This window comes from Citrus clementina, unplaced genomic scaffold, assembly GCF_000493195.1.
Source record: "Citrus clementina cultivar Clemenules unplaced genomic scaffold, Citrus_clementina_v1.0 scaffold_5, whole genome shotgun sequence".
In the NCBI taxonomy this organism is placed as follows: domain Eukaryota; kingdom Viridiplantae; phylum Streptophyta; class Magnoliopsida; order Sapindales; family Rutaceae; genus Citrus; species Citrus x clementina.
The window spans coordinates 17,192,672-17,207,699 of record NW_006262201.1 but is presented as its reverse complement, the minus strand read 5'-3'; the positions used below and the strand labels follow the sequence as shown (position 1 = coordinate 17,207,699).

General features: G+C 36.2%; 2 protein-coding genes and 1 long non-coding RNA gene across 4 annotated transcripts; 1 reads left to right on the top strand and 2 right to left on the bottom strand.

Annotated features, from left to right (window-relative positions):
* The first annotated feature begins 1,273 nt into the window (after positions 1 to 1,273).
* On the top strand, positions 1,274 to 3,313 carry LOC112098518 (nuclear intron maturase 4, mitochondrial-like). Its single transcript, XM_024185055.1, is given in 4 exon segments — positions 1,274 to 1,796; positions 1,799 to 3,043; positions 3,046 to 3,282; positions 3,285 to 3,313. Coding segments are annotated over 4 exon segments (2,034 nt in total).
* Positions 3,314 to 6,071: 2,758 nt separating this feature from the next.
* Positions 6,072 to 11,370, bottom strand: LOC112097637. 2 transcript variants are annotated; one of them, XR_002905109.1, is made up of 13 exons: positions 10,622 to 11,370; positions 10,403 to 10,443; positions 10,220 to 10,318; positions 9,958 to 10,071; positions 9,783 to 9,864; positions 9,534 to 9,683; positions 9,109 to 9,170; positions 8,681 to 8,772; positions 8,490 to 8,559; positions 8,030 to 8,162; positions 7,834 to 7,917; positions 7,357 to 7,691; positions 6,072 to 7,030 (listed from the first exon to the last, which is right to left on the bottom strand). It is a non-coding gene; the product is annotated as an uncharacterized LOC112097637 (long non-coding RNA). The 2 variants fall into 2 exon arrangements; XR_002905110.1 differs by having other exon boundaries at positions 10,403 to 10,415.
* Positions 11,371 to 11,423: 53 nt separating this feature from the next.
* On the bottom strand, positions 11,424 to 13,658 carry LOC112097979 (putative disease resistance protein RGA3). The gene is made up of 2 exons (XM_024183578.1): positions 11,524 to 13,658; positions 11,424 to 11,432 (listed from the first exon to the last, which is right to left on the bottom strand). Exons 1-2 carry the CDS (start codon positions 13,588 to 13,590, stop codon positions 11,424 to 11,426), a joined length of 2,076 nt encoding a protein of 691 aa, XP_024039346.1. The 5' UTR covers positions 13,591 to 13,658.
* Positions 13,659 to 15,028: the final 1,370 nt, after the last annotated feature.

Here is a 15,028-nt window from a genome sequence, read left to right as displayed (position 1 = left end):
GTCAAGACAACGGGGCCCTAATCTTGAACAATCCGTCGGGTCTAAATACAAGGCAAATGCTTTTTTTCAACTAATGTGACATATTTCTCAAACCACACGGCCTAAATTGGGGGGGTCCATCATTTGTGGGGGTTGTTGTTGAGTGTGTATGTTACATTAATTGTAACATAGGGGCTCCCTAAATACAAACGTTTATATGCTGCAAAGAACAGAAATGCCGAAAGAAAGTGCTGTATATAATAATATTAAACAAAATCGCTGTCATAACTTAAGCAAATTATACGAGGAAAATTACTTTATCTATCTCCGTGGCAAATCACATGATAGTATGAACTCAAATTCAAGGGCTATCTTTTGCAGCAAATTTCATTTGTGAACATAATATGTGTAGTTCGTCCCACCTGTTCGTTAAAATGCCTCCATGAAGTAGTTATATATGTTTTGTTCTTGCTGCAGTTTTAAAGTTGGACAGAACATCATTTATATATATATATACGAGTTTGTAGTAGTAATGTATTGGACTGATGAGTTTGCATTTCTTGTTGAAGCTAGTTTGCAGTAAATGAATTTGAAGAGGAAAAAAAAAAAGAAAAGAAAAGAAAAGAGAAGAACGATGCGCTTCGTCGGTTTGTTGAAAGTTGGCAAGAGGAACGAGAAGCTCGTTCCTGTAGTTTCATTATTGAAGACTGTTGTGGGTAAGCTTATATATCTTTATTGCAATTACTCTGTGTATGCGTCGGACTGTTTAAATGTCTTGAAAAGGATAATGTTTGAGATGGGTTTAGTCTTTTATATCTGCTGAGTCCAGTGGGTTAAAGAATTAGAGTAAAGCATCTGGGCATTCTTTCATGCAAAACTAAAAATCCTGAAAATAGTTGGCTTTAACTGATTAAGACAAGCTTGGTCGAATTGAGTTGAACTTCATATTATGTTTCTGTATTATCAGATTATTTTCTTCCTTCATAATGACTTATTCTGAGAGTCATTCGGTTGATAGATTGGACTGTTCTTAAGTTTCAGTAAATTTAAAATCATTAGTGACATGCTTAGATTTTAATGTGGAGCTGTCGCTTTTTGCCTCAGCTGAAAGTTAATAATTATTTATGACAGCAGGAAGAGATACGAAAATGGGGCAAGCTTCTGTTGGTTATTCTACTCTTTCAGCAGCTGATGATGTTGATGATAAGGAAACCTGAAAAATGGCACTAGCAAAGAACTTTGCCAGTCTTATTGAAGACTCTTCTGATTTGATGAAAAACAGCCCAAGAGTCAAATGGAGCTCAAGAGGTCTTATGAATTTCGCATAAAGAAGAGGGTGAAGGAGCAATATGTTAATGGGAAGTTTCAAGACCTAATGGAAAAAGTGATTATCAATCCAAATGTTGATATAACTGTTAATAATAACCGTCTATCTTTTGAATCCATGGCAGAAAAGCTATGTAGTGGAAATTTTGATGTCAAAGCTAATACCTTCTCACTCTCAACAAAGGGTGCAAGGAAAGAAGTCCTTGTTCTTCCTAATCTAATTTTGAAAGTGGTTCAAGAAGCAATCAGGATAGTTTTGGAAATTTTTTACAGGTCCTTCTTTTCTAAGGTTTCGCATGGTTGTCGAAGTGGTAGGGGGTACTCCACCGCATTGAGGTATATTAGCAAAGAGATGCATAGTCCTGATTGGTTGTTTACATTAATTTTAGATAAAAAAGTAGATGCTTGCGTGCTTGCTGAACTCATCTCAGTGATGGAGGACAAGATAGAAGATCCTCGGTTATATGATATCCTCCGGAGGGTGTTTGATGCCCATGTATGAATTTGGAGTTCGGGGGTTTTCCAAAAGGCCACGGTCTTCCACAAGAAGGAATATTGGCCCCTATACTAATGAATATATATCTTGATCAGCTGGACCGTGAATTTTATAGATTGTCAATGAGATATGAGGCTATCAATCCAAATTTTCATATAGGTGGACATGGATCTGATTCCAAGCTGCACAGTTGGTTCAGGAGACAGCTAAAAGACAATGATCTGAATCATATGGTTGACAGTAAGTCTGGACCAAGAGTTCACACTTGCCGTTTCATGGATGAGATGTTTTTCGCTGTTTCTGGACCTAAAGAAATTGCTCAAGCCTTCAAGTCTGACATCATAAATTACTTGCAGAATTCTTTACACTTGAATGTTGATAATCGAACAGAAATATTACCCTGTGAGGGGCATGTTGGAGTTTGCTTTTTAGGCACTTTGGTGAGTAGACGAGCAAAGGAGAGTCCTGCTGTAAAGGCTATTCACAAGTTAAAGGATAAGGTCAAGTTGTTTGCTTTACAGAAACGAGAGGCTTGGGATGCTGGGACGGTTAGAATTTGGAAGAAATGGTTGACTCATGGTTTGAAGAAGGTTAAAGAATCTGAGATCAAGCATTTAGCCAATAGTGATTCTACTTTGTGCCAAATTTCTAGCTTTCGTAAAGCTGGGATGCAAACTGACCACTGGTACAAGTTCTTTCTAAAGGTATGGATGCAAGACGTTAAAGCCAAAGCAGCAGAAAGTGAGGAATTAATCTTATCTAAGTACATTGCAGAAGGAGCCCTTCCTCAAGAACTGAGAGAATCCTTTTATGAATTTCAGAAGCATGTGGAAGAGTATGTTTCTTCTGAAACTGTGGCTGCTCTCTCACTTTTGCCAAATTCATGTTCTTCTGCCAAATCTATCACCATTACCGAAATTGTTGCTCCTGTCAATGCGATAAAAAAGTGTATGCTTCGGTATGGATTGATTACATCTGAAGGATACCCCCGTGCAAATTCTCTGCTCATCTTACAAAACAACGGCCAAATCATTGACTGGTTTTCAGGAGTAGTTCACCGTTGGCTTACATGGTATAGAGAGTGTGACAACTTCAGTGAGATAAAGCTTTTAATTTCTAATGAAGTTAGGAAATCGTGTATCCGTACTCTAGCTGCAAAGTATCGAATTCATGAAAGTGAAATAGGAAAGCATTTTGATTCAGAACTGAGCAGAATTCCCTCTACACGGGAGATAGAGCATGAAATGGCTTGTGCTTATTGTCACTAGCAAGAATGGTAAGCCAGTCCCGGCCTTGCAATTGCTTTGTTTTTGGGTGCTCAGAAGCAGCACTCAGTGTTTATTCTCTTCATGTTATGGAAAGGCAGAAATTTCCAGGTTGGAAGACGGGGTTCTCAAGTTGCATTCATCCCAGCCTGAATAAAAGGCGAATTGGATTGTGTATGCGGCACCTAAAGGATTTGTATCTTGGCCATATATCACTTAGTCAGTTGATTTTAGTGCATGGAAATGAGGGGTTCCTGTCAGTTTGGAATATCACTCTATTATGTAGAAACCATGGAACCTGCCATCAAAGCTTTAAGTCGTCAAAATACTTTGTAAATATGCACAAGGGAACATATGATATGATATTTTGCACTCTAGTTGCATTTTTCTTGTAGAATACATGAAAAGCTTTTTGAGAAACTTTCTTTTCTGGTTCGTATTCTTATGGTTGTTATAGGCATTAAAATGGTATATTTCTGATCAAACGTCTTGACAATTAATTGTTGGTAGCAAAAATATTAGAGATTAAAGATATTTGCACATTTTGAAATTCCAAAAATAGTTTAAATAGTGGGTACTCAATTTGTAGCGAACAACGTTGGGGATGTTTTCAGTAGTGTAAAATGTTGATATTTACTCGAACTGCATTGTTCAGCACACCTCCTAAAACGGTTCCAAAAGAGGACCAGTGGTTCAAATGTTCAATACCCATAACATCTATGGGAGTTGCTATGGAGTCGAATGTGGTTGATTGCATTCAACGAGCTTTAGAAAATATCCGCAATAGGAATCAGAACAGATTTAAGTTCATGCTTCTATCCCATTGGTAATTCCGCGAAAGGATTCATGGCCTGTAATGCAGTCTAATTATGTTGCTTTCTATCTAATTTCTCTATTCCATGAGCTTAGAAGGTTTAGTTTGAAACTTGAAAAGTAATCTGAAGCTGCATGGCCTTGACAGTGAACAGCTATTCTGCTTCTCCCTTGTTCTGATTGGGTACTAATTGATTTATCAGTTGAAGTTAATGGTTTCTCTGTTTGATTTTTCTACTTTTATCTCCTAATATTCTCTAGGATAACCTAATCCAGATATGAGTGTTCAAATGTCTCCCTGTGGTTTCACAAGCATGTTCATATGATATTTGCTATGATTTTCTGATTAAGGAGTCGATTGAGTACTGTTTTAGTTAATTACTTCACTTTTCCTTAAGAAGTTGAACTTACAGTTAATGCCTCGGCAAGGGCAAAAGATGTCAGCAATTAAGAGTGAAAATGTTTACTCTTACATTGATTTCCCTGTACATCATTATTTTCCAAAGAAGATCTGAAAAATACGAGAAATACAAGGATTAGACGATTTATGTGTTACCGATAAGAAAATCAAATTCAAATCCATCAATAGCTCGTCGGAGATCGGGCGTAGCCAAAGTAAAGACCAAAAATAGAAACCAAAAAGTATGGGCGGGAGGCATAACTAGAACCACTCTAAAGGATAAAATTGTAATATGAGAAGTTTTAAAAAAAAAATAAATTGGCGTGTTTTTACACAAAATTAACGGTGAAAATACAGCCACTCATATTTATTTATAATATAGAAGAATTTCAAATTATTGAATAAAAATTGCGGGCTCGCTGTACTTGAGAGCTCATGTAATATAGTACCAATGTTTCATCATGAGCTCGTAATATAGAGCTACGAGGGACCACTGTCCATATATTACTCAAAAATAACACCAGAACCCATTTGTCTGCCCTCAGTTTTTTCCATGCACCAAAAACTAAGAGCTCCCCGCGAGCTTGCAGTTTCAGGCAAATAGATGGAAGAGACAATAGATCATCACTAATGATCACCAGCATCAAAAGAAATTTTGACCATACTGACGAATTATGTACATGGTGTTGATTGTTTAAGAGGGCCACAGGGAAGAAGAAAGAGAGGAATTTTCCCTGCAAAATTTAACCCCATGTCAATAATATTGGGCATTAACTTGAGAGGCAATCTTGCATAATACCGTATAATACTATAATTCTTGTGGAGAATGATTACATGACTGAATTTCTCTTTCGAATAAATTCTAAAATACATCTGATGTATTACAACCAATTGATGTATGTATGACATGTGTAATTAAATTTAAGAAAATTATCAGCCATATACTCTTAAATGACACAAGTATCAAATGTGCTACAACACTTTTCAAGTATATCACTCGTATATCCTAAGTTGACAAAACACTTCTGCCAATCCACTAATCGACATTGACAGCCTGTCCGTCTAATTTGTGACTGTATATATTTCATCTCATTATTCAGATCTATCGTCTGGGTCCCAATACTTCCACTTTTCTCAACTAATTACATAATTTGTTCACTTCTAATGCATAGATCCGTGACTCTATTGGGCTTACATCAAATAGACAAATGTAAATTTCAAGTTGGGGTTAAAGAATTTTGAACGTAACTAATTGAATTGGTCCGACTTCAGAAAAATGCCCACTCCCTTGGAGTTGGGAATATATTTTTAATTATATTGATTAAAAATTAAAAATTGATGTCATAGTAACATAATTTGTTGTTTTTCAATAAGATATTATCAAAGGTATTAATTTTTTAACGTCAATTAAATAAAACTGTTTAAAAATCATTCGACTGAACTTCAGAGAGAAACAAAAGTATTTTTTTTTTCTTCAAATAAATAAAGAATAGAAAAACAAAAACATGGTGAGCCAAAATAACAAAAGGTATAGAAGCAACAAAAATCAAATCAATTTCTTAACTCTACCTCTTAAAGATTACTTGGCTAAGCTATGGGACAAGATAGGGCCTATCTAATAAAGATTGAGTATTTTTTGCTTTATTTGAGAAAATGTAAAAATTCAGGGCCCACCTCTTAAAACACACTGTGAAGAAGATAAAAACAGAACCTAAGAGAACTATAGCAAACAGAAGATCTGTCATTCAAAAGAACATACTTCTTTTAAAAAGAAAGAAATAAGCCAGAAGACAATGAAGGAGTTTATTCTTTGCTTCATGATATCAAAGGTTTACATGACCCTTGTAATATATACAGAGTAAACATATGTTCTGGAATCGCCTATAGGAGTGACCTTTGGCTGTAGATACAATATTTGCTTGGCTGGACTGATTCGAAGTTCCTGGAAGTAATTCAGAATTTGCTGTATTAAGGTTGACTGAAGATATGGCACGTTTCTGTATTGTATGGACTTGGTAGTTAGATGGAGAATCTGCTGAGAGGGATCCTTTTGGCAAAAGCCGCACAATTTGCCACGTTTGATTCTGATGGCCGTGTGCTTGCTTGCTTTCTGTCGTGTAGACATACGTATCAGTTCCTGCACTACTTTTCACCTTAACAAGTTCTTCACTTGTCATTCTCAGGGGCCAATCCCTCAGAATTTTCTCAAGCTTCGACAGTGGAATTACAACGCTTCTGAAGGAAGAAGCCCAGAAAAAGTCTCCACGTTAACCATATCCATTAAGCAATCATACAAACAAATCCGGAATTACACAACGAATTAACAATCCTCTCTCCTCCAGCAAGAAGAACAAATTCTAAGATGATGGGAGCAGCCAAAAAAGTGTGTTATGCAAGACAACGGTGCTACTGCATCCAATGAAAATTGCTGAATCGTACAAACACAAATACCCATCACAACAAGAGTGGGACTGTCAAAGCTTGAGAACATTCCGAGGTATACGATTGCTGGAGACCGCGTCACCAATGACATTGACTTTATAGATCTCCTTGGAGCTGAAAGTTTTAAGGGCTGTGAGAATCTCGCCAGCATTTTTTCCCGGGTAAACATAGCTCACAATTGATGTTGGCTGTGCATCACGCAAATCATCATAGTCACCCAATACAACCAGTCACTTCCAGCCCCCAAGGTGGTCGGGGGGCACACAGTAGTGTAAGCTTGTGCAGAAGAGACAGCTCCATTTGCCACGACTGCAAACACCAGCGTCATTAATGCAATATCAGATTTCATACTTACAAAGTTGTGCTTGATTGAAATCAAATATTAATATGAGTATTGCAATATTTTCTCTGTATTGAACTTTACTGAAACCAAATAATCAGTAAATTTGAAATGCCTCTGTTGCAAAATTGATATTTCTAAAAAATCTTTCCTTGATCTAATCCATGATTAAAAACAGCAGCCGCTTCCAAATGATGTCATGCCATAGAATTTTTTGTTATTTAAACTTCGAAGATTACAAATAACAAATAACAAATAACAAATAAATTAAAGAAGGGAAGAGAAAAAAAATTACCTGTGAATCACTGGTCATGGCTGATGTAATAACATATTCACCATTAATTTTGATGCTACGAATTTGACAGATTGTTGAGTCCTCTCATAGTCTTCTCTGTCTTTTTCGAAATGTTCTTCTAAAACAAGACAGAAGTCAATAGCCAGATCCTCCGATGTGCTACAAAGAAGTTGTTCTGGCAGCATCTGTTGATGCTGAAATCTGGTCTCCCTTTGCCCGACCAAATTGGCTCACCAACGGTTGTACTGACAACGACGGGAATACTGCACTCCACAAGCTTTCGCAATTGCACAAACCTCAGAAACTCTAATCAACTTTCCTCCTCCTTCGTGACCCTGTGCTCACAGAAACAAATCAACAGCATCATCAATTTGCTAAACTGTATATTTTCGAGGAACTGAGATGAGGCATGATTGTAATGTAGAAATATGAAGCCCAAAAGAGTTCACAATAAGTTTAACTGACTACATTCTGTACCAATGGGAAATCATATACTTCCGAAAAAACAGATTGCCTCTCTCCTTTGGCACTCTGCCACTTATATTGTGCTACATAAAATCCCTGGCAACAAAACACATATCGAGGAAGAACAATAAATGATAGCTCAGTGATTGAAATGGTTGAACGTTGAAGATTTTCAAATGCACATCAATTGTATTTCTAGATGACTTACTGAAAATATTGTCACACTGGAGAGCTGCCCAAGTTCCTCCTTATAGCCAAATCAATCAGCCTTGCAACACAAAAGCCTAAGTTAACAAGACTGAAGCACAATCTCATGCCACTCTACAAATCTTCAACTGAACCTACGAAGGTAATTAAGAGAAAGATCAATAAATTTAAGAACCTGGAAACCCAGTCATGCTTATTGTGATACTGAATTCAGAAAATTGGGCATGTATCACGATGAAATTTCCTAGACAAGTTACAGCGACCAAAAATGGTATCCGAACTTGTTAGTCTTTTATACACCTTCTGAATTATGTGACCACATCATATCTGCCAATATTGTCTTGCATCAGTGCTAATGAATACACTGCGGCAAGGACTAGTTCTCATAACCATGCTTCAGGAAAAACAAAGGACAGAATAGTAGTTGTTACATAAGATGCTTTTAAGGAATGGCGACGTACAGAATCTTCAGCGTTGACATCTTAGGAAACTCTGGTGCAAGATATCCTGATAAGTTGCGATCGTCCAGCACTTTGCAAATTTTGAGAATTATATGATCAGTACAGCTGTTAGATGCATGTGAAAAAACAGAGGATTCTCCAGTTCAACTTTATTAAAGAGAACAACAGCAATAAATTTCTGTTCAACTCACAAGTGTTGAAGCTTAGGTAATGCTGAAATCTGTATTTGAATTTGACAAATGATCGAATTGTTGTTCATGTGACTGCAGTTAAAAGAAAACATCTGCAAATGCATCAAAAATAGTATAAAAATAGTTTCTTTCCAACAAAGAAAGAACATTTGACTAACTCAGAAGTGCTTGGAGTGGATCAATTTGCAAATGTTTTAGGCAGTGATAGTTGGTTTCCACTCAATAACTAGTAAAAGAAGAATAGTATTTCAAATGTTAGTTTTCATACTGGCTTCACCAGCCAAAATTAACGCAACCAACCACTGGCCTAAAGTAGAAACAATACTCAATATTGTATTAAGCAACACTTAAAAGAATATTAATTGAATGAGCTTCAATTGACAAATGAATATTTGACATCAACTCTAAACTATGAAATTTTAACTTACAGGAGCTTCAGATATAGCATTGTAAGCTTGTTCAGAGCAGGAGACAGCTCCATTTGTCACGACTGCAAACACCAACAATATTAATGCAATGTCAGATTTGATATTTATAGTTCTTGAAGGTCATGACAGCTCAGACTTAACAAGAAAACAGAACTGTATTGAAATCAAATAATCCATAGCACTGGAAGGTCTCTGTTTCCAAATCAATATTTCTGAAGATCTTTCCTTAATCTAAACCATGATTAAAAACAGCAGCGGCTTCCGAGCTATATCATGCCATTGAATTTATTGTTATATATACATGTGTCAAGAATGTTTGTGTTAGAGATTATTTCAAATCATCTGAAAATATCATGTCTTAAAAACAAAAAGAAAAATCTCAATCATCGTAAGACAGAGCAGAGAGCTGAGGATAAAAGCCGTACCGTAACTCAAAAAGTAACAAATCAGAAACTTCTTCTCCTCGCAAGCCGGCCACAAAGCACAATCATGTGTGGCGCAAACCACTACAGCTGCCGTGACAAGATGTTGGTCGTTTTTAAGATCATTTCTCTCTTGAAAATTTGCTAGCAAACCTGAAATGATACAAAACTAAGCATCATAATAAAAATAAGTATCAATAAAATTTTCCCACAACACATAACTTGTCCATATTTCACATGTAAACATCATACATGCATGAATCAGTCAAGAAAAGCAAGTCTTGCTTGGTGTGATCCCAGATTTGGACAAAATTGGGCATCCTTGAGAACATTTCTGCTTAAAGCGGAAAAAACCTGTAGAATGATTAACCAAGCAATATAGAAATATTGGGCCCAAAAGATTTCGGCAATAATTTTAGTTAATTACATTCTGTACCAATGGGAAAGCTATATACTTCCCAGAAGGCAGATTGCCAACTGCTTATCATGGGTCAAGTTTGCAAATGTTTGAGGTAGCACCAGTTGGTTTCCACTCGACAGCCTACAAAAGAAGAACAGTACAACCTGTTAAATGTTTCTTACTGGCTTCACCATCCAAATTAAACACAACCTGCCAAGCACCACCCTAAATTACAAATTAACAAAATGCATTGTGTATTAAGCATTCCATAAGAGATAATTAATTACACCTTAAGCATTCCATGAATCCTAACTGAGGGAGCTCCAAACAGAGCAGATTGCGCATCTCTTTTAGTATTCTGCCGCTTATATTGTTCCACATAAAGTACCTGCAGACAAAATACATATCAAGGAAAAACAATAAATGGTCGAATTTTTTCAATGCAGAACAATTGTGTTTCTATATGACTTACTCAAACCATAGACCTGCCCAAGTTCAGGAATCAGGAGCCAGCTTTCCAAAAATTAGCAACCAAAAATATATTAGTCCATGAGAATCCATGATCTATTTGATCAGTGCAAAGTTAAGAGAACCGCTGACAATTCAAAACATGAATTATACAAAAAAAAAAAAAACAATTGCTAGCTTATTAACAAAAAATATTAATTAAAGAAGCAAGAGAAGAAAATACCGGTGGGCTAGGTAAATGGTAGCTCATTGCTGCTGTCATCGAGATCAACGAGAAGGGCCTCCTTGTTCATATCTACGAGAAATTAGGATGTTTGGAATGTGGGAGATCTTTGACCAGTCCTTTCCTGTGTCTTTTTTGAAATTTTCTTCGACAATAGGCACCGCATCAATCTCTAGTGACTCCAGTGTCGTGCTCCGAAGAAGTTGGTCCGGCAGCGATTTCAATTTCATACAATAGCGAAGGGTAAAGGACTTTATTTTTGGCATGATTGTAATATCTTCTTTTACAAAATCCCACTCTTCCAGTTCATCCATACTCCTTAACGTGAGTTGTTCTAGTTTAGGGAAGGCAACAATTGATGAAGATAAAGATGATGAAAAGGTGCCATGAATATGATTATGATCGCGAATCTCTATTCCTAAAAATTCATCACCCACTTTTTTCACACTATTCACTGACCTTACCGTGAGTATTTCAAGGGACGGCAATTTTCCTAAAGGAGGCATAATCTCACATCTAGGGAAGAATTTGAGATTTAACCTCTTCAGCTTGTCTAATGACACTGTCCAATTACAGGAAAATATCAGCCTCCTGCCTTCGAAGCCCGTTATTTTTAACGACTCTATATTTGGAGGTGCCCGTAAGGCTTCACAAATTGCTTCTTGCTTTGCTTCATTTTCCTCATTCATCCACATTGGCGCTTCTTCATAATCTTCATCTTCTCTTTTAGTAAAATCCAAAATCAAACAAACGAGATTCTTCTTTTTCTCAAGATGTGCATTTTTAGCCTCATCAGCATCTGTCACATTCCCTAGCCCACAAATTCGAAGAAACCCTCTAAGGTGATTCAAGTTTCCCAGACCTTCGAGATTACAAGCTTTACTACTATATTCGCCATCAACCCTTGCAACAGTAAACCCACTCAATGTCCTAAGACCTGTTAATCTCTCAAATCCATTTGGCACGTAATCTACCCCGAACTCATCAAAAATTAAATGCCTCAGATTGATTAATTTTCCTATTCCTTGAGGTAATCTTATCAAACTGAGACAATCTAAGGTTTGCAGATTTAATAGCTCACAACATGTCTCAGGTAATTCTTCTACGCTAGACAACTGAAGATATCTTAAATGTATCAAATTTTCTAGCCCTCTAGGAATTTCAATTGTTTTATCTCCCAACGTCAAATCCTCTATTTTCAATGCCCTCAAACATGTCAGTTGATCAAATAACCCTTGTAGGCCTCGTGACGCGGCCAATTCACCTTGGCAATCATAAAATAAAATTAGGCCCCGTAACTTTTTGGCATCCAATATGGAAACGGGAAACTTAGCCCGGAGGCCAAGCGTCAGCGTCAAATGACGAAGTTTCTCCTGACAAGTACTTGTTAACGACAAGGGGTTTTCATCACCATCAACTTCTATTGCAGCAAATTCCTTTCTAGTGAGATATTGTGCAAAATCATGCACTATATCATGCATTTTACATGTTACAATACCCTCTTCGTCTTCATCAAAGTCCTGGAAGAAAGACCGCGAGGCTAAGAAATCAAAATACCACCCACCAGTCATCTCCATTTCTATATTTCCCTTTTTCTCAATATAACCTTGAGCCATCCATAATCTAACCAATTCATCTTTATCTAGATCGTAGTCTTTTGGAAAGACCACACAATACAAGAAACATAGTTTTATTTCAGGTGGCAAATCGTTATAACTTAGTTGCAGAGGGGCTAAAAGGTTTTTTTCAAAATCTTCTAGCTGCCACATCTCACTATTTAATATTAGTTGCCACTCTTCTCTGGTTTTTTTGAACCGCAATAGACTCCCTATTGTTTTGGCTGCAAGTGGCAAGCCTTTACACTTGCCAACAATTTTCCTACCAATTTCTTCTAATTGTTCACAATCAGTAGGAGATCTACCGGAAAAAGCAAATCTTTTGAACAATGACCAACATTCGTGTTCAGACAGTTCTTTGATAGAGATAACATCAGTCGACTCCATCATTCGAGCAACTGTCTCCTTACGGGTGGTAACCAAAATCCTACTTCCACAAAGTCCATTCATTAGACAATTATGGAATGGTTCCCATTTACTGTAATCATCTGTCCATACATCATCTAAGATGAGAAAAAACTTTTTTCCCTTAATAGATGTATGTATGTACTCCAAAAGTGAATTCAATTCACCTAAATTTGGGAGAGAACCTTCTAAACCCTCAATGATTGCTTTCGCAATCCTAAACTCATCAAATGGGTCTGAAACACATACCCATATTCTTTTGTCAAAGTTTTCTATCACATCTTTGTCATTGTATGCAAATTGAGCAAGAGTGGTCTTGCCAATCCCACCCATCCCTACCAGAGAGATGATTTGGACGGCATTTTGCTGCTCATTGCTCTCGCATAACAACTTGCTCTTTAAAGTATTCTTCTCCTCATCTCGACCACGTACATCAGAAACATTAATTATGGCAGTACTATGTATCCGCTCAGATTTCTCAGTACTACCTCTAATGACATTAAAGTTAAACACATCTTTTTGTTTTGCAATATCATCCAAATTTTCATTTATCTCAATTATCTTCTGAGCAATATCCCGACGCAAAACAACTTTTTTGAAACCAATGCAGCAGGAGAGAAAGAAGGAACATACCGGCTTCTTACGAACAAGAGCATTCTCATCAACACCTTCGATTTGCAATTTGAGCCTGGCAGTGATCCACTCATCCAGCACATCTTCCATGTCGTAGGATGCCTCTTTGAGCTGATCCAGCCAGAGTCTGACACTTTCTTCCTTCACTTGCCTTTGCTCTGCATCATTCAGCACAGCTTGAATAGCTCGAAGATTGCTGGTGAGCTTTTTGACTTGTTTCCCAACACCGGCAACAAGCCTGACCTGTTGTTTTGCCTCTTCATAAGAGATTGAAATCAGCTGCTCCAAGAGAGGGGACACAATTGCATCAACCATTGTGAAGCCTGAGTTTAATTAGACGGAAACTGTAGGATGCCTCTTTTGTTTGTGTTTATGTTGTGAAATGAAATGCTACCAAGACCATTGTTCTAGTTCTTAATATACTAGTAAATTAACGAATATTTCACGTAATACGCAAAGTGAAAATTTAGAAAAGAAAGAAAAGTCTGTAAAGTAATTGATATAACTAGAATTGGTATATATGCCCTGCCGCAGGCTTTAAAACAAAGCTAAGAATTTTAATTCGCATAGCGCTTGCATCAACCATCGTGAATTGCGAGTTTAAAGATTGACAAAGTGGAATTACGTGTTTGTGTTGTGAAAATGCTGCCAAAGACCATCCTTCCTGTTCTTATTGTACAAGCTAATTAACGAACATTTCGCGTCACACGCAAAGTGAAAATGAAAATAAATTGATTTATTTTATTAGAATTGGTGGCACAGGCTTAGAAGCAAAGTTAAGAATTTTAATTCAGTAGATACCAAACGTCGTAATAAATAATTCGCTTGTGCTTAGCTTGCTTTATTAAATTTCTTTTGGATTCGCTTTTACGATCTATTTGTTTACAATTTCTTGGATTAGAAGCATACAAAATCTATTAATTAAAGCATCAAAGAGGCTTTAATTAATTGAGAAATCATTAATTTATTAATGACAGAGTCTCTTTAGTGAAGTCAATATATATTACTTGCTCCCTATTATTTTCACAATATCTAAAACCGTCCTTGGCATAAAAAATTTAAGGGAAAAAGTCGGTAAATGAGTCATTTGTTTGATATTTATGTTGGTAATATAAAAAAAAGTACAAGAAAATATCTTATGGTTAATTTTTTATTCACAATAAAACTTATGTTTCTTATTTTTAGTATTTAAATATTTTATTTTTATTTTTATTCATAATCAATATGAATAATAAAAGTGTATTTGAATAATATAAAGGGATGATATTTCTTCCCCACATAAACCAACACAAACCACGTGTAAATAAATCCCACTGAAATATTTAAATTAAAGTTATTTTGTTAAATAACACAGCTAAATTCCAAAACTACCCTATACCTTTGTTTCTGCATAAAATTCTTTTCTAATTAATTAGAAGAGAAAGAAAAACTATGTACTATTAAAAAAACTTTTAAAATCATATTTATGAAACTTAATTTCATTTCCATTATTTGTCTTTATTCGAAAAAGTTGATTTACCGAATTGTGCCGAAACGGTTCGCCCGTGTTTGACTTCCAGCAATGGAATGCTCATTTTATCATCATTCATTCCTAACTTTCATCGTAACCGCTAGATTTTGTTATGAGAATTTCAATTTTCAATGTGAAGTCGTACTAAATTTTCAATCTATGCATGTTGGTTTTTCAAGGGAAAAATGAATAAGAAACTCTTTGACCGTTGCCTTGTTGGTCGTTTTTCCACAAATATACCTC